Raw genomic sequence first — 26248 nt, forward strand, 5'->3', positions numbered from 1 at the left:
AACATACTCATTATATCAGTAATTTTGGCTATTACAAAATATTTTAATTTGTGATTTCGTAACAAAGTTTGCAACTTTCTGCCCACTTACCTTATTTCATGTGTCTCATTCCAATTTTACTAACTTAACTTCAAGAACGTCAGGTTGCATTCCCTTGAAAATTATTACTCCAGTATTTATGTATATATTAAATCCAGGTGAAGACTTTCATGTGTTTCCTCCCCAGCTCCGCTCTTAGTAAGCAAGGTTTTGAACTCTGTAAAGGAAATCCTTAGGATCCCAGATGGTTTTTCTTTTTTATTTTATCTCTGAGTCTAAATGAAAATACATACTAGGCTTCCCTCATTGTCAATCCCAGCCCATGTCATCAAATTTTCCTTCTACTCTATCCTGGTAAGGTAGAAGTGGTTTTCTCTTTATCTTCTTTGTCCTCCGGTGAGCTCCTTCGCTGGTCGGTGTTCTTTTAGTCACTGAACTGGCTGTTGGGTTTGTTGGTCATATTTACTTGGCTTGTCTTGCAGATATGAAAATGGATCAGCATATTATCATGAAGATGATCGTGAAGGTCTGCTAAAGATCTGTCGACTTGTTATTCACACGCGCTATGAAGATTACACAGTAGAAGGCTTCAACGTGCTCTATACTAAGCAGCCCGTCATATACATTAGTTCTGCAGCTAGAACAGGCTTGGGCCAAGCTCTCTGCAATCAGGTAAAGTGAACCCGTTGGGGTTTTAGCTGGAAGTAGAATTTTGCTGGCTTCATACTGCCTATTGAAATTTAGATTTTAAAAATATATTCAGACTTTTTCTGCAAGAGACTGTATTTGCAGTACAGTCTGGCACACTACTGGGCACAGTCTTGGGAGTTAGTTTGGGCTGGTGGAAGCTTTCCTTTAGATCCATGTGTCAGCCTGTAACTTCCACTGTTAAAAGTGAAGGTGCTTCCAGATTTTTCCCAACGTTAGTCACCCTGCAGCTCGTCTTCCACACAATTGCTTGGTTGGTGTTCCTGATGGGCAGGTTCCCTTCATCCTTGTCTCTTCTTTGCCTTTCTATGGATATAGTAGAGTTTTACAGCTTATAAAATTATATAAGTTTCTGAGACTCAGGATGATGTTTCTGCCTGTTGAAATACAGTATGAAAAGAGGCATTTTGAAGAATGAGGAATGAGCTTTGGTCCCAAAGTTAATTTTGGGACAAGCATGACTTCAGTGATTTTGAAAACTTCCTCATTTTTCCTCATGGTAGAAACAATAGTGATGTGACTAAACAGGAATACAGCAGGGGGTGGGAGGGAAAGGGAGTCTGAGGTGAAAATGCTGTGTCTGAGTTGTTGAAATTCCACTGTTTTTATTGCAGCTGGGGTTACCCCTGTCTTGCATGTGCCGTGTGCCCTGTAACACTATGTTTGGATCTCAACACCAAATGGTAAGTTTGTCTTCCTTAAAAAGCTCTTTTGTTGTTTTTTTCTATTTTTTGAAAAGGCTCATTAAATGAATGTGAAGTATGTTGTTAGGAAAAACGTATTAATGTCCTTTTTCAGCCTCAAAGCCTTCAGTGTTACAGCTGTACAAATTCGTTTGAAATCGTATGAAAAGCAAGCAGCTTCTGTCTTGGTCTTGTCATTTGCAAAATAGTTTTAATGGCATGTAGTAAGGTACTTGTTCATCCAAGATTTCTAGACTATGTGTAGTCAGGGGTATCTTTACAAACTACATGATATATTTGTGTTGGATTTTTCACAAATGATTTATCTAACCTTCAGGTTACTTTACCTTTGAGAAGAAGAAACTGCAAGCCACAAAGACATTAATAATGTCTTCCAGAACTTCAAAAAGCTCTCCTTTTTCACTCTTAACACATTTTTCCAGTTCAGCAGAAACAATTCTGTATTGTTTGACAAACATATTTATAAATACTTCTCTTTCTCTCATTGATAACAGGATGTTGCTTTGTTGGACAGATTGATTAAAGATGATGTAGAATCTGGGAAACTGCCTTTGTTGCTTGTGGCCAATGCTGGTAAGTGCTGTGGACAAACAATAACAAAAAAGGCACACTATTTTCATGAATATATATATAAAATCCAAAATAAAAATATATTTTCTTAAACAGCTCAATGGCTGCATGTCAAGAAATATCTTAATGACCACACAATAATTACCTATCTAGAGGGGTTTTTATTTAACTGAGTTGGAGTGTACTGCTCTGGTTCTGCTTATGCCACTTGATATATTAATGTGACTACAACTTATTTCATTGAGTGCAAATCTCTTGTTGAAAATCAGTTTCCTGTTAACACTTCAGAATATTTTGATGGATGTGCCATCAACTTTAGCTTTAAAAATTATATTTTTCTTCTAATTAATTAAACAGAACTGCTCATGAACAAAATTTGGTTTAAGTACAAATGAAGGAGGTAACTGTTACTTGCTTTGGACTTGGAAAAATATCTGAGATGTGAATCTTGGTTGAGGTCATACTTTGAACATACTAAAAAAGTCTGCGTTTCTTATCTGAGGCTGCTGAGTTTTTGAATGCCAAGGACATCTAATTTTCTAAGTATTTTTAACATATATTGACAAGCAGGACAAGTATCTTTATTTTTTATCCAGAATTCCAGCTGCTCGTAAGTCACGATGAGCCAGATACCAATATTGTGCAGTGAGCTCTTTTTAAACATCCTCTTTCCTGCTGTTGTGTGACTTTTTTGACAACAGCACAAGAGGTCCTTTTATGCAGAATCCTCGTTTACGTGCTTATCCTTTGTGATTGCCTTTTATTCCTCTTCAACAAAGGGACACCGGGTGCTGGGCACACAGATAAACTTGGCCGACTGAAGGAACTTTGTGAGCAGTATAATATGTGGCTCCATGTAGAAGGGTATGAAACTTGAAATTTATTTCTGTATAACTATATTCATTAAAAAGTCTGACTAGTAGACAACACATAATTTAACATCTAACCAGCTAGGAGAGGGCCATAGGACTGTGTTTATATTTGCCATATTAAGCAATTTATATGGTTATACTGTGAGAGATACAGATTTATTTATTTTTTAACATATACAGGAATAATTAATGGGAGTGGTTATTTCAGCATAGGTTAGTGGTTACTTTTACTCAGATAGTAATTTTCTCTGCCCTTGCTTTTGAAGAGCTTGGAATAAGAATAAAAAGACCTAATAGGACAAGTCGGGGAGACGTTATAAAGTGATTATTGAGAATGAGAAAGGAGAATGACATTAGAGTGAAAGAAATGACAGTTTAATTAAGGTTGTCAAGACGACTGCTGCAAGTGCAGTGTGCAGCAGAACTGGGAGGAGGATTAAACCAAGAGGAAAAGAAATTCCAAGAATTTAGGCAATGTTAATGAAGACTTCATTGCTCTGAGACTTGGGGGTTTTTTAAGCCTGGAGTACAGACTCTGGTTCTCCTGATACTTCGTTGTATAGTGTTATATTTGCACGCTATTTATTTCTGATACCAAATTGATGATAAATTACGGGTAGGACTTTGGGGGATGATTTCCCCAAAGGTTGGAACTGAAACATCTTTAGATTGAAATGGATTTTTACTTTTGGGTTTTCAATCTTGGAATTTTACTCAGATAGTAATTTTCTCTGCCCTTGCTTTTGAAGAGCTTGGAATAAGAATAAAAAGACCTAATAGGACAAGTCGGGGAGACGTTATAAAGTGATTATTGAGAATGAGAAAGGAGAATGACATTAGAGTGAAAGAAATGACAGTTTAATTAAGGTTGTCAAGACGACTGCTGCAAGTGCAGTGTGCAGCAGAACTGGGAGGAGGATTAAACCAAGAGGAAAAGAAATTCCAAGAATTTAGGCAATGTTAATGAAGACTTCATTGCTCTGAGACTTGGGGGTTTTTTAAGCCTGGAGTACAGACTCTGGTTCTCCTGATACTTCGTTGTATAGTGTTATATTTGCACGCTATTTATTTCTGATACCAAATTGATGATAAATTATGGGTAGGACTTCAGGGGATGATTTCCCCAAAGGCTGGAACTGAAACATCTTTAGATTGAAATAGATTTTTACTTTTGGGTTTTCAATCTTGGAATACCAAGTAGCAACATCTACTGCATTGGTAATGAAAAATATACAAACAAAAATTACCTCCCTTTTATTTAAACTGAAGATTAAAATGCTATCTCTCAATACATATTTAATATGTGCTAAAACCACTTTATTTTTCTAGTGTGAATTTGGCAACTTTGGCTTTGGGTTATGTCTCCTCTTCTGTACTGGTATGTTTTACTATATCTAGAAACTTAACAACGTGCTCTAGATATTAAGGTCATGATCTAATCAAAGTATATATGGCTTATATTCTGCTTATTATAATAAAACTCAGGCTGCTACAAAGTGTGACAGCATGACTCTCACTCTGGGCTCCTGGCTGGGGCTCCCGGCCGTGCCTGCAGTGACGCTCTACAGACACGAGGATCCGTCTTTGGTACGTTTAACTTCAGTCGTTATTCTCAAGATCTTGAGACTTTTAATTTTGTTCGTGTTGTATTGTCTGTTCTTCATAGGCATCTAAATTATAATTGGAAAAAACCCTCCCCTATATAAGATATGACATATTGCATAAGCTGGCAAAAAAAGGAATAATTGAAGAGAGGTTAGCAGTGGTTTGTTTATTGTTTGTTTTCCTCCCTAGTCCTTAGCAGCTGGGCTGACATCGAGCCAGCCCGTGGAGAAGCTCCGTGCCCTGCCACTGTGGCTCTCCTTGCAGTACCTGGGCCACGACGGGATTGTGGAGAGGATAAAACACGCCTCGCAACTCGTAAGCACCAGCTGGTTGGCATGGGTTTTATGGATAGTTTCTGCTTTGAGACTCTTCTTAAGAGTCCTCACCATCTGATTCCATGGTTTGAGTCTCCAAGCAGAAACAAAGCTCAGACAGCAAACGTAGTACTGGCAATATCCAGATGGCTGTCACAGACCAGCATTTTACTTAAAAGTGTTTTGAAAATAGCTGTTAATACATCTTTTTTGATTATTGTGATGCATTGTAGTAGAATCAAGTAAAATTTTATAGTTGTTGACAGTATTGTGTTACAAATTAATTACGAAAGCAGAGTAAAGTGTTTGGGGGAGGGATATGCTTTTACTATCAGATTGTGTATTTTATTAGGGTTTCTTAAGGAGAAATACTTAATCTTTGTTCTTTCTAAACAGTGAAGTAACATAAGAACTTCCCTTTTTTTGGTTATTTGTCTGGTCACTATTTTGCTTGAAAGCTCTTCAGAGAGACTTCCTTGTGTTCCTACTCTACTTGGTATTGATTTAACTAACAGTAAATTATAAACGCCTGACAAAAAGGACTTCAAAACATTTCTTCAGATACCGGGGCAAACGCACTATTTTTGAAGTTGAGTCCTTACCCCGGTAAAAACTAAGATCCAATATAATTTGTTTGTTTAAAAATGCATTGTTGATTCGCAAAACATTTTTTCCTTAAAGGTACAGCACTTCAAGGCAAAATGGAAATGGGAAGTTTCTGTAATGGTTAGTGAAGAAGCTGTTGACATGAAGGACCTAAAAGAGTGACAAAGTATCATTAGTCATTAAGATTTCGTGGCATCTAAGATTGATCCTAGCTTTTATAATAGTGTATTAATAGTCATGAACCACAATGTAAAAACGTCTTTTCTAATGAAAATAATTCAGAAAGCCATCGTAACCAGTTGCTATGGTAGCTTTGATAAAAATAACTCTTCTGCTACACACTGCGCTGTAGTTAGTCAACGGAGTTGTAACACCTCTGGAACTTTGTCAACAAACACACCAAGATTTTATTTTCACAAAAATCACTTTGTAGTCAGTGTTTTACTAAAAACAGAAAATATTTTTGCATTATATTCTAAATTTACAAATAAGAACTGGACGAATCTCATGTCATAGGGGTTTGTTCAGTAGTAGAACTTAGGGTGGTGACTATTTAATGCTTCTCAGAGTAATTTTCAACTTTTAAAAGTGTGTTTGTCTCTTCCTTATGTTTCCCTTCTGCTGTGGTCTTCTAGAGTCAAAGGTTGCTGGAAAACTTGAAAAACCTGGATTTCATTAAAACTTCGGTATTGTCTACATTTAATACTTCGGTTCTATTTGTCTTCGCTTGTTAAATGATAAGAATAACTTTGATTAAAAAGAATATTTTAAACTATTACTTAAATCATAGCCATTGTTTTGAAGATGCTTGGTATCTTTCTGATTAAGTTCTGGTGTTCAGTGAAATTGTGTGGCTTGGCTGTGTGTGACCTCCAGACTGTTTGTTCCATTGCTGGGTACTCGTGCAGTCAGTGGAGCCGACAGAACAACATCCAGAAATTGTTTCCAGAGGTTGATTTAATTCCCTTTAAAACAGGGATTTGTTCAGTAATACATCTATGAAACCAGTTTCCGTAAACCTCTCTAATACATTCTGGCTGCATCTTACCTGCTGGTGAGATGAGATTGTGAACCTTGTGAAACTGTACACAGAAATTATCCCGGCTCAGGCTTTTACACCAGAATTAGTTTTAGAAATTATATCTAATGTATTCGTTCCAGATTTGACTTTTCCGAGATGTCACCTTCAACAAGATTTGGTGGCTTTACTCCACCTGCCCCCTGATTTTAATTGACACTTACGTATAGCAAATATATTCAGTTTAGCTTTGGGGGCAATAGTTGTTCATTCCGTGTGATAGTGAATTAACTATTTTATAAAAAATTGTTTCTCCAACGTAGCCTCAGGTTGCCTCCAGAAGCTGCCCGGTCCATTGCTCCTGTCCCCAAAGCAGGATCAATTATAATCTTGTTCCTGCTAGAACTTTCTTGATGTTCTCCATATGTTAATATCTGAAAATACTTAAAGCTAAATAAACTATTTTATAGAGTATATTTGCTAATGAACATGCTTAGGTTTCTTGCTTTATAGTGCCCAAATTTTAGTTAATAGAGTATATTTGGTAATGAACATGCTTTCTTGCTTTATAGTGCCCAAATTTTAGTTTAATGATTCTGGGGCAATTTCCAAGAGAATGTTTTTAAATGTTAATATCTGAAAATACTTAAAGCTAAATAAACTATTTAATAGAGTATATTTGGTAATGAACATGCTTTCTTGCTTTATAGTGCCCAAATTTTAGTTATGCACTCCTTAAATTAATACAATTTTGCTTTAACTGAATAATGATTTACGTTCCTGTGTTTACAGATATGTTTACTTATACTCCCAGAGTTAACTTCTAATATTGAGACAGTGTGAACATTGTTAAAACAAAATGATCTGCTTTGCTCTGCAGTCTCAGGAATGATACACAGTGTTAAATCTCTTAAAAATATCTGAAAATAGATCCAAATTTTTTTTTAAGGTTGAAGATGAACTGAGTTCACCAGTGGTGGTTTTCAAGTTCTTCCGGGAATATTCAAATAGAGGTAGGTGATTTATTTAAAAACAAAGCCAAAAAACTCTCAATAAATAGTTTTTGAAACTACTAATTTGTAAAATGAATATGGTGAGGTAAATGGTATGTAGTCCAACTTCTCGTGGGTGATGTGCTTTTACAAAGGCTGTGCATGCTGGCTGTAATCTAGTGATAGAATCCATACATGTGAGAGCTGCTTTTTTTAGATAGACTGCAGTGTTTTAAATTTTCATAACAAGTCATTTCTGCCTTCTTGAGTGAGCAGAGATTTGCATATGATTTTGATCTCGAGAGCAGATGATGGAAGGGTCTCACAGGCTGCAAACTGTGTTTGAGTGTACTGGTGGGGGAAGGTCTTGGCTTTGTTCAGCCCTTCTGTTCCTTTTAAACTTTCAGTGGCAAAACCCACGATTCTCTGTTTTGCTGATTACACTTGCAATAGTTTTAAAAATAGCAGAACACATCAGGACCATCTCTGGAAATCCTGTCACAGGAACAGAGTAGCCACGCCACGTGGCTCTCAGCAGAACGTCCTTGCTCAGACGTGCTCTCCAGGAGAGCGGTTTTGTCCCGTCATTACAAGAGAGGCTGCTTTGCTGTTTGATGAGCACACTCTGAGGGTGGGGACGTGGCCACCTGGGATGAGGCAAAAGATTGCTAGAGAACTTGGTCGTTTTGTTATAAGTGTCGATTTTAATCCTCTGGATTTTTTTGTGTTGGGCAGGGGGGAGGTTTGGTTTGGGTTTTAATCTCATCAGTGTTTGCGCTCACAAAGCAAACCTGTTCATCCGGGTCCAGTGACTTGGTGGGTCGCTTTGTACGTCAGTGCATTGATTTGAAAAGCTTCACTAGGGAGACATCACCCACCTGAATTTTGAAAATGTTTGGCCATTCCTGCACGTTTTGTGTGTAGAATGGACTCTCATATTCTTAGTATTGTTTTTGTGTGGAAACAGAAAGTAATCATTAAAACTTGATTAAAACAGTAGCTGAATGCATCAAATTAAATATTGTAGCCTGCTGTGACAACATTTTGCTTTGTGAAAACATTGTTTTTATTTCCATTGGGGCATTTGGACCTCAAAACGGACAGAATTATTTTATGGGTTGTTGTTAAAACTAGTATATTCAACTCTCTATTTTACTTTCAGTATTAGTCATGCTCAACATACCTTTACAAAAACCCCTTGTTAGTCTGCTTGTGGTCCAGTACATGGTATAGATGTTTTACATTACCTAGGAAATGTAATTGTCTTTTATCTAAATTTTAGGTTGCCTTTTGTTTAATTAAGTAAATAAAAATCCACTTCTGTGATTCTTATATCTTTGGATTCAGATCAAGCCTCACATGGTGCACAGGCCTCAACTATTCAGCACCCCATATTAAGCAATGAAAGACACATTTATGACACCTTCAATCAGTGGGTAAGAATGGATGCATTTTCTCTTTAGGAAAAAAGAATTGTCAGTGGGATGCTTCCAGGGGCTCAGGAGTAATTATATAACCTTTGATAGACTAATTTGACAGTTATACTTGAGCTGATCTCCTTCGCAAAACTACTGGGCATTCTGGATTTAAAAGACAAATTTACTCTGAAGCAAAGTTGCTTTCATGCTTCTGATTATTTTACATGTAATTATTACTGAAATTATTACTGCATCTTCAGCTGCTGGTAGTGGATTTTTTCCCTTGGGTCTTGTGAGAATATATGAAAACTTTAAAACTCTTTTTAATCAGGTAGATGCTTCATGGACAACATCTTTGTATTCATGAGTAGGCACTCTTTGTTTTCTAGATCTTATGAGAATTAATTCTAGAAACCTGTGCTTTCAGAGAGCAGAGCACAGAACTATTTTGGGTCAGTTGCACTGTAATCATGGCATACTTAATGACAGGGACAATTTTGCAGAAACTTCTAACTTGTGACACTTGTAGCTTATCCTGAATTTCCATGGTTTTACATGTATGTCCAACTTTGTCGTATCCCCAGCAAACCCAAGTATATTGTTACCAGAAGTGATTTTGAGGAATACAGAAAGCTGTTTTGCGTGGTTGTCCTTAACGGGGGTTAAGTTAACCGGGTGCTCCACCTGGCCTGAGTCAGGGAGGGCAGGAGGTCGTGCCGTGGGGAGCACCCGGCCTGAGTCAGGGAGGGCAGGAGGTCGTGCTCTGTGCGTTGCTTTAACTGTGCCTTATCCCCTCAGCTGGGAGAGCAGCTGGCACAGCTGGTACCTGCCAGTGGAGTTGATGTGGTGGAACTGGAAGATGAAGGCACATGTGTGCGTTTTAGCCCACTAATGACTTCTGCAGGTAACATTCACTTAATTCAGCTGCTTGTAAATAATGGGGTTTGCTGTAGAATTGTAGAACAAAAGCAGATGTGCTCAAGAAACTTTTCAGTATATTCTCCTGTGGTGAGGATTTTCTTATAAACAAAACAAAAATATCTTGGCTTTATCATTCTGCTGTGCCTTGGCAATGAGTACGTTAGTGTTGGCTCAGCTGTTGTGCGTGACGTTGCCTCACTACCTCTGCAGGAAAAGACTTGAACTAATCATTTAAAAATTCTTTAGGAAAAGCAAGGGGAGAAGTTCTTTAACAGTTATAATAGAAATATGAAGGATAAATCATCCCTACCTTTCCTTCTTTCAGCTGCTTGACACAAGATGCATGACCTTTCTAGACGGGTGTTCCAACGCTGAAATGGTGCTTGTGTTCAAAATATAGCTACTTAACTAGAGTAATTATTTACTAAACCTCTAGGTTTTTCTATAATGACTGATGTAGGGGGTAAAGATCTGTGTTTTGGAAGGTGTCTGTCAGCACCGTGTAGGTACTTTGTTTAGACCTGACAGATGCCCAGAGCAACTTGCAGGGGCTCACATGGTGTCTCCTTTTAGCTTGTGGGGGGATGGCTTAGGCCATCAAAGCACCTGATGCTGAGGAGAGAGGATCCTGGTGTACACAGAAAAGTAAATTTTAGAATAAAATTACTTGGTGATATGTGACTGCTTGTTTGTTTGGTTTGGTTTAAACCACCATGAAAGGTAGTTCATGACACGAAGAGGAAATTTTCCGATTCTGGCTACTGATGTAAAGAAAAAGGGTATAGTCCTTATTACTTTTGAAATTCCTTTTTATTAGCTAATTTTTTATTAAACCCTTTTCTCTCTCCATTTTTATATATTAGTGGGTAGATAACTGAAGAAAAAACACCGTTATATAGATCAAGATATTTCAATACTATCTGTAAATTGTATTTATGATTGACTTATTTATGAGTGGCTTCTTTACAGATTACTTTATTTAAATATCTATGTGATGTCTGCTCACTTTTATCACACACTGACACATCAGCTCTTTAGTTTTAGGAACTGAAATCCAAGATGTTGATCACTTAGTAGACTGCTTAAAAATGAAGATACCAGTATTGACAAGTACACTGCAACTGAGAGAGGAATTTGAGCAAGAAGTGAGAAGAACAGTAGGCCTGTTGTATATTGAAGATCTCAGCTGGCCAGGATTAGGTGTTGTAAGGTAAACTTTCCGGTATTTTCTTCATTATATATTTGGAAAGACTGTGCGCTAACAGAAATTAATGCATGATCTCTTCAGTGGTGATTATTGTCTCCTGTTGGCTGATTAGTATCTGGCTTTGCACCCAGATGAAGCTTTTGCGTACTTTAAAAATTAAATTACCTTTTTAACATTGTTTACTTTGAGATTTTATTTTTTTAATTAAGAAAAGCTGAAGAGCTGTTTTAAGAAAATTAGGGCAGCAGTTCTAATATTGGAGGCAGCATGTGGATCTGTTAGGTATGCAATATGCAAATGCATCTGACTGTGTAACTTAAATTCTTATCTATAGTGGGATTCACTAATATACTCAATAAAATCCTTCAAATGTCTGTTCTGATCCTCTGATTCTGTATAGTGAAAACAGTTGAAGTCTAATCAATATATTACCTAGAAAGGTGGTGTGTTCTGTTAAGCTTGCAGCAGCAACCTCCTCCCACCCCAAAATGTGATGGCAAATGCCAGTAAGCTGTAACGTGTTGAGGTTTTGGGGTTGTAAAATACAGAAATTTGTAGGAACGTGCTATATGTCTATGTATTTTTGTATGTACTGATAAGTGAAATTGCTCTGTTCTGGCTTGGTTTGAAGATACAACTATCACAGTGATGGGAAGAATGATGACAAACAAGAAAAAGAGCTAGAAAAAATCAATGCAGAACTTCTGAAAAAATTGAATGAACTGGAGTCGGATCTCACTTTTTCTTTGGGTAACTGCACTATTTAAAAAACTTCAAGATAAAAGTAACTTTACTGGCTGTGTTATAGTGGTTCAACAGGTCATTTGTACGTAGGACACGATAATGTGGAATCACACTGCTGCATATATGGTTAGAAACAGTACCTGTTTCACCCCTGTTTCAGCTGATAAAAGCTCAAGTGGGTGAGCAAGGTGCAATGCTCTCAGGAAAACTTGTGAAAACTGACTGGTGAGCAACCAAACAGGGTCTTCTTGGCAGAGAGAATAAAAGCTGGAGCGTTCCTCTTTGTAAACGTAGCCTTCTTGGTGCTATGGCCAGCAAAGAGCAGAGTTCCTTCCAAATCCACAAACCAGGTCACTGCTTTCTGTGCCTAGAAGAGCTTCTGATGACTTCAATGATAATTAGCAGCGCTTTCACATTTACATAGTGCCACGTTATAGCTGAAATAATATTAATTTGCTTACTGAGAACTCTGATCTTTTCTAGTCAGCTTTCAAAAATTAAGTGCCCTAGAATTGTGGAGCCAAGTAATCTGTAAATGGCAGAAAGCAAGGAGTTTGAAGCATATTCAAACACTGATATTTATTATACAACTCCTTGGCTGTATAAAATATCCACTGTTTTTCTTGTTTAGCTGTTGTTTTCTCTTCTCTTTTTGAAAACCTACAGGGCTGAGCTTTTCCAGTTTGCATAATTTACACCTTTGCAGATACTGCCCTTGATTTCTGAAGTGTGTGTGTTTTGGGATTTCCAGGTTCGCAAGTGTGAGCGCTGCGCCTGTTGTGAGACTCTGTTTTTGTACATCAGTCACAAATGCTTGATTCTCTCTGTGCTCACAGGTCCCGAATTTGGAGGGCAGAAGAACTGTGTGTATATTGGCATGGTCACCGAGGACCTGGACGTGTCGGAGTTAGTCGAAACTATTGCAGCAACAGGCAGAGAAATTGAAGAAAATTCAAGAGTATGTATTAATAAATCACAGAGCATTTCAGCACCTTTTTTTCCCTTCCATATTGGCTTCAGGACCTGGTTTTGTTATTTGTGAAAGTAAAAATTATACTTGCCCACACCAAACTGTATTAGTTACTGTGGAAGTAATAATCTGTGTCCACATAAGGATAACTTGTTACAGGATTATGATATTCTGAGGATGTCCTGATTTATGGTCATGGTCTTGTGTTCAGTAGTTCTAATGAAAAACTTAGGGAATACTGAAATAGGCTCATTTTATCATGAACATTTAAGCTGTCAAAAACCAAAACAACCAAAAAAAACCCAGAAACCCCCAACAAAACCAAAAGGGGAGGTGGGGGCTGATTGTGAGCAGATGTGGTGGGATTGAGATTGATTGATTGTTATATACCAGCTTTTAAGATAACATTTAAGCTGTCAAAAACCAAAACAACCAAAAAAAACCCAGAAACCCCCAACAAAACCAAAAGGGGAGGTGGGGGCTGATTGTGAGCAGATGTGGTGGGATTGAGATTGATTGATTGTTATATACCAGCTTTTAAGATAAGACTATGCCCTAAAGTGTGTGAAAGATTTTAAATTGGTGGCTTAAAAAGAGAAATTACAAATTACTTACTGAAGTAATAAAACTGATGATGCAACTCCTTTTTGTAAAAGCATTTACTTCATTAGAGTTCTGCAGATGTTCTTGAGAGTAGAATTCCTAAATGACATTCTGCATCACAAATGAACATTTGTCCTTTCACTCCTCTAGTGTTGGGCATTTAATTTCCTCACCTAAAAAATAAACAGAACTTCAGAAATCCTCTGCCTGTTTCTGCCCGTGGGAATATGTTGATTTTGGTAATGAAACTTTTTCTAGCAGTTTTCTGGAGACTTTCTGCCCACTCTTGACTCCCTGTGCTGCTTTGAGGGTGAGATGAAAGATAGTTTGCCTGTAGAGTAGTTCCTGGTTTTTAACTGTTGTGGTTGAGAGATTAGGGACGGAATGTTGGAATATGGGCCATTCTGATCCTGAAGCTTCCAGGGAGGAACAAACAGTAGTGGAAGACTTGGAAAGGTGCAGTCCTTGGAACCAGCTACAATAAATTTGAGGCACTAAAAAGATCCTACACTATTTGATCCAAACCCAAGAAGCAGAACTAACCTGTGAGAATGACACTTGCATCGTTTAGATAAGTGATGTTTGGTACAAGAGGGAAGCTGTTTTAGGAAAAAATCAAACTGTTCCTGTATCAGCAAGCCCATAGCACACACAGAGAAGTACACTAAAAGGCAGAATCAAAATTTAGGACAAGCATCTCGACTGGGCCAGAAAACCCCAGTGGCTCTTCCTTGTACTCTAAATACGATTCCCTCGGCCCCTCAGGGCACTCAGCTTGCTGGGGTGGTAGTTCCTGGCCTGCCTCTCCCCCGGGGACAAGGAGAACCTTCCTCTTTTGCCTGTTCTTGTTAACTGACAGTAACCCAAATTTTTGGCATTTTGGAGGAAGTGCCTGTTGTAATATTAAGCCCATATTAAGTTATGGTCATTCACATTTGTCTTGCATGAGACAAAATTGTGACTTTTTTTTGCTGATTTGGGTTTGTTCATGTATTGCCCCTCCAGCTCTCCCAGGGAGCTGCTTGTCCTTTGCAGCACAAAACATCACTGCTGCCAGCACGGGATGCTGCAGGGATCACACTGACAGTTGTATATTACGTTTGAAAAATAAAGCTGAACCCAGAGTGGCACGTACCTGGTTAGACTTACTGTGAGGCTGGTTTAAGTCCTGGGTACTTCTAGAAACAAAAACGTACTCTGTAAACCTGGTAATTCTTCCCAGTCAGATTCGGTATCTGAGGAACACTTCTGTGCTAAGCAGATCTTTGATGAATTTGGGTCACAGGCTCATTTCTAAGAAAAATATGTACCATTCCTGTTTAAAATGACATTGTCCTCTGGGTAGACTTTTAAAAATCCTGTGGTCAACCTGTACATTCTTTAATTTACAGTCATAATGAAATAGTGATTGTCAAATACTGTCTTAAATTAGAAAAATACCTCGTTATCATGTTTACATCCTCAAAACCTGAGTATAATTTCTGGTTTTTATTAGCTGTTGGAAAACATGACTGAAGTTGTTAGAAAAGGGATACAGGAAGCACAACTTCAGCTTCAGAAAGCAAACGAGGAGCGCCTTCTGGAAGAGGTAAGGCTGGAAGCATGAGTTACGGAGGTACCATCAAATAGCCTGTCCCAGCACAGGCCGTCGCTCACCAGCCCCTGTTTGCTTGTGTACTTTGCAGGGAGTGCTACGGCAAATACCTGTAGTGGGCTCTGTGCTGAACTGGTTTTCTCCATTCCAAGCCTCACCAAAGGGAAGAACGTTTAATTTAACAGCAGGTAGGACCCGGTGCATCTGCAGCCATGTTCTGCTGTCGTTAGAACTGTTCCCAATTTTATACTAAAACTGCAATACTTCCTTGTGCTCATTTGATTGTGAGTGACATAATCCACCCGCAGGATGTAAAAGAACATGCTCTTTACTATTTCTGTCACACCCAATAAGACTGATTTCTTCTAACCTCACTTGCACCACTTACATTTTGTTCTTGCACATTGAGTCACATTTAAAAAGCTGTATTAGACATTGGCATTTGTTAAAAGGAATCATTTCTGTGACTTTTGGTACAGATGCTGCAGGAGTTGGGTGTTTGTGCTGTCTGAGTGTAAGCTGGCAGGGTAGCACAGGGGTTGGAAGGCTGCATCCCCATGGATGTGCACGTGTGTGTGCCTGAAAAGTGGCACTCGGGTGCTCTGTGCTGCTGGGACTCCTGTCTCTGTCTGAAATCCCGGGGTGAGATACCATCTGGCTGTTGCCACACTGAGGCAGTACCAAGTGTGCAAAACTGTGCAATGGCTGACAAGGAGAGGCTTAACTAGCTGAGGACTAGCGTGAACCTGGCTTTGTGGAGACAGTAATGGAGTATCACCATGTAAAAGACTTACTTTACTCATATATTTATAACTTATGTCTGGTGATGTCAAAAGAGCTGTCAATAGTTTTTACATTACTGAGATTGCTAAATACCTTATAAATGCAGATGAACAGAAAACTTGTCTAGTTTGTGTTATATTCAACTTGATACATTTTTTTAACCTGCAGGCTCTCTAGAATCCACAGAATCTACATACGTATCAAAAGCCCAAGGAACAGGCACGACTCCACCACCGACTCCCTCTTCCAGCCTTGCAAAGCAAAGACTCCCTGGTAAGTTTCTATGGCTTAGTCTTATTTCTAAAGCTTGCTAAAACTCCTGCTGTTCGAGTTGCATGAGATGGGAAGATCCACGTGACCTTCCACCTTTCATAATGTCTGGAACTAGAGCTCCTCTTCTAGTGCCTTAGTCCACCGTAATTTAAACATGGCACAGAACACCAGCCACATCTGCTTTCTTCCCAAGAATTCTTCCTGGGATTACAGGAGGTTGTTATCCCATTAACTGACAACTGGCCCTGTCGTCTGGAATCTTCCGCTGGAATATTACAAGGTTATCAAGTTTTAAAAAATAGCAGATAAACAAGCCAAAGTTTTATTTAAAATAAAAGCACAAATAATGAATAATATTTACTTAAGCAACTGCATTTCTGTTGATACCCAATATTTTGTGGACAAAGTCTTTCTAAGCTGAAGATTTATTAAATCTATGGCAGTCTGTGTAGTTGTATTAGTAATTAATGTTGATTTGACTGGCAGGAAGACCATAGTTTGAGCTCACCTTTTGAGTTGGTTGGCTCCCAGCCTGCAGTTTTCAGTGCAGGTCTTCACCCTGGAATGACTTCTCTGTGCACATGGGCAGGTTGGGTTTCACCTGGATTTGGACAGTCTGTGTGTCCACAGATAAAGAGCAGGTGTTGCTGCCTCACACACAGGTCTGGGACTGCAAGAAAGTCTGTCTGTGCATAGGGTGCAAGTTAGCACCCAAATAAAATCTATTTCTTTGCAATTGTAAAATTCAGATACTTTTCTTGAAACTTAACTTGTGCAGGCCCCATTTTGTATTTGCTGCTGTCATTGGTACTGTGTTCTTCAAACCCTTCGCAGGTCAGAAACCTTTTAAGAGGTCTCTAAGAAGTTCTGATGCCCTCAGCGAGACCAGTTCAATCAGCCACTGTGATGACCTGGAAAAGATAGAGCAGAGACCCCCGACTCTGTCCCCAGGCCAAGAGCAAGGACCTTTGGAGACAGAAAAACCAGAGGAGCAGAAGGAGGTGGCACAGGCAACAAAGACAGACACTGAGGATGTTCAAAGTGACAAATCACCACGTGACTGCCCAAAGGTAGAGGAACAAGCAAGTCAAAGATAAAATCCAGATGGTGGATTTCGGACTTTGCAGAGGGAACCCGTGCCCTGGGAGGCGGGGTATTAATGATGCATTGAAAATGTGAACAGTGCCACACACTAGTACAGTAATAACTACTGTAACTTATTAACTGGGATTTTGCACAAATATAAATTCCCCCCATGGGACCGAGATTTGTCTTATTGTACACTTGTTACAGTTGCTTTAATCCTCTACATGTCAGTGTCACCAAAGTACTAGTGAAATTCATTAAATGCTCATAAACATTTGTAAAAAACAATTGGCAGTTATCCTTCTTGTAGGAATCTAAGCATGAGAATAGTTGCTAACCAACTGATCAGCCATACACAAGATTAAGAATACAGTTGCATCTAATAATTGTTAAATGATCTTACGTTAATACACTAAAAAAAAATAATCAACTGCCAATTGTTCACCTTTTTAATAGTTAAAATTCAGTTTTGCCTCGCCTGCAGAACATCTGCTGGAGTCACATTAGCTCTGTTTTGCTGCTTTTTTACCTTCTAAAGAACATTGCCAAACAGCTGCGGTGCGGTGAGCGCTGGGGACGGACGCCTGTGCCGACAGGAGTCACCGAGCAGGGCTTTCCTTTGCCATCAGCCATTTCTCCTGCTGTTGCGTGACTTGACCCGTTCAGCTGAGGCTCTAGGTACAGTGGGGACGGAGTTAATGAGTTCTAAGCCTTTTAGAAAGAAATAGTGCCCCTGCATGCCTCAACGGCTCCCTGCTTCTCCCACTGGGAGGAATCACCAACGCACCATTCTTTTCCTTTGCACGGCATTTATGAACCAAATACTATTGAACACATTTATGTAGTGTAACTGGAGTTCTTTCTGTTGTGTATTTTTAAAGATAGTTGTAGTAAAGCTTGGAAAAAACAATACATTTGTGATGGTTTCAACACTTATTTTTTTGAATAACAGTAACTTACGGTAGAAAATGTACAGATGCAAAGAAATTATATAGGTTATTTACACTACAGCACAACTTCATAATGTCTAGGACTACCTAATGCACAAATAAGCTTTGGCTAAATCAAAAGCGAAAATTTAGAATTCTTTTCCCCCCGAATTATCTTTATCACTTTGCTGCAAATTTTCAGAGCCTTTTGTGGGAAGGAGATCTTTATAAAAGCTTTCTTTCCCCAAGATACCTGATTTTGAGAAAAACCATCCCATCCTTCTAGAACTGGATACAAGTACTGGAGTTTGCTTCATTTGGTTTTTTGAGGTTTTTTTTTCTCTCCCCCTAAAAGGTAAATGTTAACACCATAATGGCTGTAGTGGCAGCAGGGCTTGCTTTGATAATCTGCAAAATTTGGGGTTTCTGAATTGTACTGTCACCTGATTAGACTTTCAGCTTCTAGATCCTGTGGGGCTGGGATGCCATGGACAAGGTTAATTTTGCTGTTGGGGTAATTTATGTAAATCAGAGTGCAATTTTTCTAAAGTGCAAAAACAATTAAGTTGACTAGTCTTCCTCATGGGTTTCTTTGGTGCAATGAAGTATGTTAATAAGAAGTATGTTAATTTGCTGGGGATAAAGTTATCACCACAGATTAATTTTTAATGTTTTTATATTTGGAGGTGTTAAACCAGTAGTTTTGTTGGAATGAGCTTCATTCTTTAGATACTATCTGAATGTTTCAATAAAGATTCTTCAAATTATTACTCTTGAATTAAGTAAGTTATTGTTGAAGGCTACCCCTGTGTTTCAGTAAGCTTTCAGTTTGTGCAGAATCATGTTCTAAAGTACACCCCAATGTCATGACTTACCTTCTCGATCTCTCAGCACTGCTACCTTCTATCTCTGCCCATCAAATTACTGCACTGGAGCAATAGAACATAAAGAAAGCCCAATTCTTACTTCAAAGTAGCAGTGACTCCTACATAAGTCATGAGAAAAAGCAAGTTATTTCTGTCAAAATGTTTTATTTTGAAAAGCACAGGAACAATGGTATTTGTGACCAGCAATATGCATTTTACAACAAATTGCTCTTCTTGCAAGACTGTACTTCCCTAAAGCAGTTGCAGTGTTTGGTTCCAGGTTAGATCTTGTCAGAACAAACCTGTTCCCACAATCCTTCTTCATTTTTTTTGTAGATGCGAGGTTTCCTGTCAGGGAACAGGGAGCGAGATGGGAAGGGATGTTCTTTTAAAAATGTTAACGTAGATCTAATGTGGGAAACAAAGTGGGGTGGTTCGGCCAGGGGCGATGTGGAAAGATTCTGAAAAACAAGACAGTAGCGAGAGCTGCTTGACATCCAGAATACCAAGTTCTCAATTATTCTGACTTTTAATAAGATTATTTCCCACCCTCCCCAGCAGTACACTGGGAAAAGGTTTGACAGACCATACCCCTCTCTCTACTCAGCTAAAAGAAAAGAAAAAGTCAGGTTTGGGTACCTGTAAAATCTGTTCATCATCTTGTTCCAACCAGAAATCCACATGTGGGAAAGGCCTCCAGAAGTAAGGCCCAATATGTAGTTGTTCCATCTTTGGATCGTAAATGTTAGTCAGCTGTAACAACACAGGGAGCCTTCAGCATCACAAAATGCTTTCACAGCTGAGAGACAGCAAATTCACTTAATCTGGAAGGCCTTAAACTGCAGCATCTGTCTTGGACATGCTGCCAGCTCAGCACCACTTCATTCCTGTTCCATAAAGATTAACCAATTATTCTGACAAACAAGAGGTTAAACTGTAACACCACCACACTGCTGGGATTATGCCCATGGCCTGAATCTCTTTACGTAAAGTTATCCCGCAGAGAGCTGCGGGGCTGGTCGTAACAGCGCGCCAAAGAGCCCTACTGCCCAGAGAATGCTCACTCTGGCACAAGTGGTTTGATCCCCACCCTTACCCTCTGCCTCTGCTTCTGACAGAACACTACGCAAAGTATTTTTTCCTCAAACTTTTGACATTTCATTACCCTTAACTGGTCTCCTCTTCCAGTAAAAATACCCTTTTTCCCCGTGTTATTTTTTACTCACTGTTGCTCCTGTTAAAATGTGGGCTGAACGCAAATCCTCATCTGGCCCTTTTTCTGGGAAGGTTGCAGGGAAAATCTCTGCTGTTTTAACATTCACAGCTGGTAGGAAATAGAGTTTAATACAGAAACAATTAATTCCTTACAAAACACTTGTTTAAAATGACCACATCCCAAGCACAACTATGTTGCAGGAACTTTAGAACCCATCAAACACTATTCTTGTATTTCTCAGTACCGCAGACCCCTTACCCTGTGACAGCATATTTCTACTTATTTTGCTTTGCTAGCATTTCTATATTCCAGAAGAACATTTTCAGAGATACTTAAACTAATTAGAAACAGCACAGCATGAACAATGAACAGAAGGTTGAATTCTAACCCCAAAGATTAGTACAGTAGCTTGATATGACAAAATTCTAAGCACAGTTAAATGAAAAAAATCTGCTTGTATTTGTACACAGCCACTTCCGTGTGTGCATCCACCCAACTCTGGCAGCAGAAGAAAACTTCTATTTCTACCTACACCTCCCACAGCAGCGCTTCACTTTTAGAACTGGCTTTACCTAGTCATTAAAAGCAACCCATTCACTACTGGAAGCAATCCAGTTAAAAAAAAAAGCTTGAATCTTAATTTAACTCACCTATTCCATAAATGATTGGAAAGTGAATATCCTTTTCTTCTCTGTCATTCAGTTCTGTAACCAAAAAAAAGTCAAACTTGTAGTGCTTTGGATTTTTTCCTGAGCAGCATTCATTTTGGTGTTCAGGGGAGAACAGATCTGATGTTGTATAAAGATGGAAAAAAACCTAAGGAAGCCTAAAAGAAGTATGGAAAAGAAGGTACAGGCCGATAACAACGTGCTTGGGGCCTGGAGTAGGACTCTATCTCCTAACAGTAGGGCCAGCTCCAGCCAGCCATCACCCCCACTTTCTGCATGGGCAATTTACAGGAAAAAAAACACAATGCAAAACTACCATGATGCCAAGTTCCAGTCACCAACAGAACTGAAATGCAAAGATGATGGAAATTCAACATGAGCGTGGTATGAAGAAAAGGAAATTCTGTCTTCCTTTATATGACATCACACACTATGAACTAACTGAATGAGTTTATGAATTCATTCACAGCTGCAGATACGGCAGACCTAACGACCCAGCAGGCAAAGGTCTCTACGGGCCCCTCCCAAGTGCCTCGTACAATCTGCAGACACACAGCCTCTTCCCACAGGACACAGGTGGTGAAATAACCTGGTAAGAATCGGGGGGTTTCTACTACCAGTTGCATTTCAGCAGCACTTGGTGAGGAGAGAATCCTCTCTGCACTGTCCATCTGACATCACACACAACCAGCAATAAAACTAAAAATTACAAATTGTTATGAAGGACTCGTGCTGTTCTTTCTTACAGGACAGATAAAAAAAGCCATGTAAAAAGACCCCTGCACTTTGATTTCAGTGGCTAAAGAAACTTCAAAAACCAAGGAAACATTTTCTTACCTGTTACGCAGAAAGTCACCAAATGAACATCATCTGGTTGGAGGTCGAATGCTCCTACAGCAACAACGATAGCAGCAATGTATAAGACTGAATGGTGGCAAAGCAGGTGCTGTATATAGACGAGGGGGCATTATCAGTGCTGCGCACTGCAGAATAGATGGGCAGAGATACCTAACGCACTGTTCCTAGATAAGGCAACAGAGCAAAGAGCATTTTGCAGATTTGCTTCAAACTTCTATAAAGTTAAAGCCACAGCTACTAAACATAACAGTAATTTATAGAGAGTAGCCACCTGTAACTGCAAAAACATGCTAAAATAGTGTTGTGACACTTACTCCCTTTACTGACACTAATTTAGCTCTGGCATCACATCAGGTCTGCTTTCGTTCACTACACATTTAACAGCTTATATTTAAATGTATTTTCCCAAAACGTGACATATATAGTGAACAAACCCAGTCTCTCATTAGCTGTAACTTAATTCTGCTTTTCACTATCTCACACACTAGAAATAAAAAAATCCTCCCAACAATAATTTTTACCTCATCACATTAAGGTATGAAGGGAGTAGTAAATAATAAAGCCACCCACATGTATAGATGGTGATAACACTTGACCAAGATCACATTGCACCTTGGCAGCAGAGCTGCACCCCAATTCTACACATCAGAATATAAACCAGGAAGAAATTACAAGCTTAGACCCTCTACCACACACATTGGCCACGTGCAAGCCTCAGAAGACCAACCCCTCTCCACATCACATTCTCAGGTAGAAAAAAACACCCTGCAAAATTAATCCAGGTTTCTTTCCCTGAAGTGACAGGGGGCTCAGATTACAAACAAACTTCACCCAAAGCCAGTCAGAACTAATTTTTTTGGACATGAGAGTGGAAAAAACGTGAACTTACTAAGAAGCTGATTAGTAAGTTTTTGTGATAACTGCCTATCATCATTGAAACCTCCAACTAGGTGCACTTCCAGCCTAACAGAGATGGAATAACAGGAAACAGCAGTTAAAAAAACATCTCAAAGTGAATAGCTTTACAAAATAATCCCCAGCCCAAAACGCAAAGCAATCATTAGAGAAGCCTCAATTGTTACAATCACATGCGCCAAGTTGGTTTGCGTTACATCGCAAGTTACGGTGATTCCATTCTGATCACTTCAGGGATCACCCAGGAAACTGCACAAAATAAAAACTTTAAGAGGTATTACAGGCATGCAATTCTATCTAACCCAGTGCTGTCTCTGATGGTCAGCACCTCTGGTTTGGACCAAACTCAGTAACCACCTTTCAGTTCCCAAGAAGGGGTTAATTAAAAATGAAGATTTTTCGCTCCTGAGACCGCCTCACTACTATTCTGCACCATACAGCAGGGTTCTTCTCTGAAAAGTGTCTATGCAAAGACAAGTCTTGACAAATCATGAGTTTTTAGGGGCCATATCTTCTAAGTTCATTGAGGTTTTGTTCTTACCAAACTACAGGAGCAAAAGAACCCCATATCCAGAAAGAACCTTGTTTGCTAAATTCCATTTCAGAGCTTTTTTTTGTGCCCACTGTCCCATTCCCCTCCCTACTTTTTTTTTTTTTTAAATGCAGGACTTAAAAAAATCCCAGATAGATTCTCAGATTCCAAGAGAATTTACAAGACCAACAGTCTGGAAGGAAAAACAGAATATAAACCCACAAACAGTTGTTTGGAAAATTTCTGCACATCTGAAATGGCAGTTAACCTGAAAACAGTAAGCACAAAACCTCACAATGGCATTTTACAGAGACAGTATTCAGAACAGAACCATGCTTTAAACCACTGCTAAAAATACCCCCAAAACCATCAAAGAAATCATTTTCACTTCACACGTGGTTCTTGATCAAGAGATATTTCCTGCACAATTACCTTGTCTGAACCCTGTAAAATCACATAAAATTTCCGCACCTTACAAACTGCAGTAACCTTTGTGACAAACAGTACAGAAGAAATAAGAGCAGAGCTGACCTGCCATATCCGGTGGTGTCAGAGAAAGATTTTACTGAACTCATGATGAGCGACACCTCAGCTTCTGTGTCTGATCCGTCGCAGTGTGTCAAACAGGTAGCTCCACTGCCTGAAGACGACAATTAAAGACATTGTCGGAGGCTGTTACATTACCATAATTTAATAAACTTATAAGAGTTAACACTACTATACTACGGTAGTGTAAGAGCTATATCCACCACCACCCGACTTCCTCTCAGGACAGCAGCCTCCAGCAGAAGGTATGGGCTGACTGAATGAGACAACAACCTCTTTGTGTGCCCCATTATAAAATCACCAGAACTCACGTGAAGGGTAAGAGTGTCCTCTTAACCAGGACCAGGCAACATCTCTAATGTCAGAAATCCAGGCGCAGAGCAAGGATATTTCCACAAACTCCCCCTGTTACCCACCAAGCCCTGCAGGCCCAAACTGCTGAACACAGCCAACATCTGCCAGTGCCACCACCCACTGGCCATGGGAGGAGATCAAATTTAGCATCTGCTCATTGAGCAACCACAACACAGAACCTCTCACACCAAACATACCAACTCTTCAAACAAGTAATTTAGTTAAAATAGCATGTGACTTTTTGAGATTCAAGTTTATATAAACATAATTGCAGTTTATTTTATTAATGCAGCATAAACCAATACTAATTCATTACTTCAGGGGTACAGGTTTTGCTCTGAACATCCTTTAAAGGTAGGTACCTGTGTGTCGGAGCACAACTATGTGGCAGGTAGTCGCATCATCTGATCCAAGAATGGAAACAGAACCTATTTAAAAGGACAGGAACATTGTAAGAACTCAGCTCTCCTAACCACTACTGCAGTAGATGAAAAAAATGTTTATGTTCCTGCATACCATCTTTAGGGGTAGTCACTGCAAACTCTCTCTGCTGGACATACAAAAGACCTTTGGGTTCCACAATTCGAGCAGGCTGACTTCTCAGAAGTTTTGCCTTTTCCTAAAGATAAATGATAATAGAGACTACAGTGGCTGAATTCTCAGGTGTATCCATTACTTGATAGAAACATCACCTCTGAAAAGCAAAGGGATTCAGGTCAGAAAGAAACATACATATTTTGCATTATGGAGTATTGTGAATTTTGAGAATTTTTTGCTTTCCTACCACTGATCTAGTGAATCATTAAATCCCACTGCATCATTGACACACAACTCCCCTTTCTCTGCTTTACAGACGATAAAATAGAGATACAACAAATACCAATAGGACTCGGCAAAGATGACACTAGACAATACCAGAGCTGATCTTGGAAGTTTAGTCAGGACAAGAAACTTTTGAAATGTAGAATTTTCAGTCTCTACTGCCACAATCCAGCATGTTTAGTTAGCACATAGGAAAATACCGCTATTTATTAGCTTGCTTAGTGCATGGAAAACCTGGATTCCTGGGCTGTGACGGCTGCAGTGCTCTGCCACAGACCTGCAGGGCAGGCAGCAAATTTCCATCCTGTGGCTATAAACACACTTCACAGTTTTATCAAATTCGCACTGGTTTTCTGCAGAAACTCAGTTTCTATAAAGCGTGTTCTGATGAGAACCCTTCCAGAGCAGCTCTGCTCAGCAGTTCCTGGCTGACAGCCCGCCGTTAGGATTACAACATTTATATGCTGAAAGTGAGATTAATACCTTCCTAAAAGTTATTATCGTGACTTTTATCGCTAGTTTTTGTTATTTCGCACAGAAAGGGACAGCCCGGCCCGGCCGACGCACCCACCCTCGGGAAGGCGGCGGCGGCCGCGGAGCTCACACACCGACCGGCCGCTCTCCGCCTCAGGCCAATTACCGTTAATCACCTCCAGGGACGCCGATTTTACTAATTTTCAGTCAAACCGTGTATTTTCCATGTCACAGGGCGGGCAATGCGGCGGTGCCGGGCCGCCCCAAGCCGAGTTACCTCAGCCCCGGGCCGCCCCAAGCTGGGTTACCTCAGCCCGAGGCCGCCCCTGCACGCGCCGCCTCAGCCCGGGGCCGCCCCTGCACGCGCCGCCTCAGGGGCCGCCACCTCAGCCCGGGGCCACCCCGCTCCCCCACCCGTTTCTCCCGGCCGAGGCAGCGGGTTCTCCCGCGGGAACCCTCACCCCGCTGCTCCCCGGCCGCACGGCGCCCCCGGGCAGGGCGGGCCCCGCCGCCGAGCCCCTTCGCGCCACCGCCGCCTCACCTCGAGGTGTGGGTAGGCGCGGATCATGTCCCCCGTGGGCCGGTCCGGGTCGACCCGCTCACCGTTAATGAGTAGCGGCATCTCGGGGAGCGGCCCAGGCCCGCCGGCGGCTCCGCTCTTCCTCCCGAGGGCCGGGGCGGGCGTCGCCGCGCCGCGCGGGGCTCTGGGAAACCGCGGCGGCGGGAGGTGGCGGGGGAGCGGCGGTGGCCGGGAGCCGGGGCTCGGCGGGAGGGAAGGGCCGGGCCGGGGCGAGCTGGGGACACGGCCCCGGCCCCACAGCGGTCGCTGCCCGCCAGAGAACATGCCCGGTCATGTCACCATGTCAGCACGTAACACGGTAACTCTGCAGCAATCCCTTGCGACATCCACAAGTTACTGTAATAACCATCATCAAGTCAGAAATTTACAAATAAACCAACACCGCTATCCCCCCGCCCCAGCAGCCACAGGACTGAATTTTCAGACAATCTGCCAAAGACGCCAGTTTTTCCTTTGAGACC

General features: G+C 40.3%; 2 protein-coding genes across 3 annotated transcripts in view; one reads left to right on the forward strand and one right to left on the reverse strand.

Moving 5' to 3' along the window:
• The window catches only part of PDXDC1 (pyridoxal-dependent decarboxylase domain containing 1), a 29584-nt gene extending 10861 nt beyond the window's left edge, over positions 1-18723 (forward strand). Inside the window, exons 6-23 of the mRNA XM_014936524.1 lie at positions 522-711; positions 1362-1430; positions 1946-2024; positions 2801-2885; positions 4223-4271; positions 4379-4480; positions 4688-4813; positions 6054-6104; positions 7386-7449; positions 8776-8864; positions 9645-9750; positions 10806-10977; positions 11606-11724; positions 12555-12676; positions 14787-14879; positions 14977-15073; positions 15837-15941; positions 16776-18723. Coding sequence (XP_014792010.1) covers positions 522-711; positions 1362-1430; positions 1946-2024; positions 2801-2885; positions 4223-4271; positions 4379-4480; positions 4688-4813; positions 6054-6104; positions 7386-7449; positions 8776-8864; positions 9645-9750; positions 10806-10977; positions 11606-11724; positions 12555-12676; positions 14787-14879; positions 14977-15073; positions 15837-15941; positions 16776-17038 — 1981 coding nt within the window. The 3' untranslated portion in view covers positions 17039-18723. The remainder of the gene's footprint in view (positions 1-521; positions 712-1361; positions 1431-1945; positions 2025-2800; positions 2886-4222; positions 4272-4378; positions 4481-4687; positions 4814-6053; positions 6105-7385; positions 7450-8775; positions 8865-9644; positions 9751-10805; positions 10978-11605; positions 11725-12554; positions 12677-14786; positions 14880-14976; positions 15074-15836; positions 15942-16775) is intronic.
• Positions 18724-18967: 244 nt separating this feature from the next.
• Positions 18968-25908, reverse strand: NTAN1 (N-terminal asparagine amidase). Of its 2 annotated transcripts, none has more exons than XM_014936525.1 (10): positions 25749-25908; positions 24428-24530; positions 24274-24339; positions 23543-23651; positions 22454-22527; positions 21544-21597; positions 20689-20742; positions 20049-20146; positions 19462-19575; positions 18968-19283 (listed from the first exon to the last, which is right to left on the reverse strand). In XM_014936525.1, the coding sequence occupies exons 1-10, from the start codon at positions 25827-25829 to the stop codon at positions 19104-19106; spliced, it is 933 nt and encodes a 310-aa protein (XP_014792011.1). In that variant the 5' UTR covers positions 25830-25908; the 3' UTR covers positions 18968-19103. The 2 variants fall into 2 exon arrangements, with proteins under 2 accessions (XP_014792011.1, XP_014792012.1); XM_014936526.1 differs by having other exon boundaries at positions 24428-24605; positions 25749-25883.
• Between the last annotated feature and the right edge of the window lie 340 nt (positions 25909-26248).

Source organism: Calidris pugnax, unplaced genomic scaffold, assembly GCF_001431845.1.
Source record: "Calidris pugnax isolate Ruff unplaced genomic scaffold, ASM143184v1 scaffold17, whole genome shotgun sequence".
Taxonomy (NCBI): domain Eukaryota; kingdom Metazoa; phylum Chordata; class Aves; order Charadriiformes; family Scolopacidae; genus Calidris; species Calidris pugnax.

Excerpts from the sequence above, each read along its gene's own strand:
- NTAN1 (XM_014936525.1), bottom strand. The coding sequence starts at position 25,829 with ATGCCGCTACTCATTAACGGTGAGCGGGTCGACCCGGACCGGCCCACG. Across the intron at positions 21,598-22,453 it reads ACTTACTAATCAGCTTCTTA|GAGCATTCGACCTCCAACCA; the intron begins GTAAGTTCACGT and ends TTGTTGCTGTAG. Across the intron at positions 19,576-20,048 it reads ACATTTTAACAGGAGCAACA|CTGACTAACATTTACGATCC; the intron begins GTGAGTAAAAAA and ends GTGTTGTTACAG.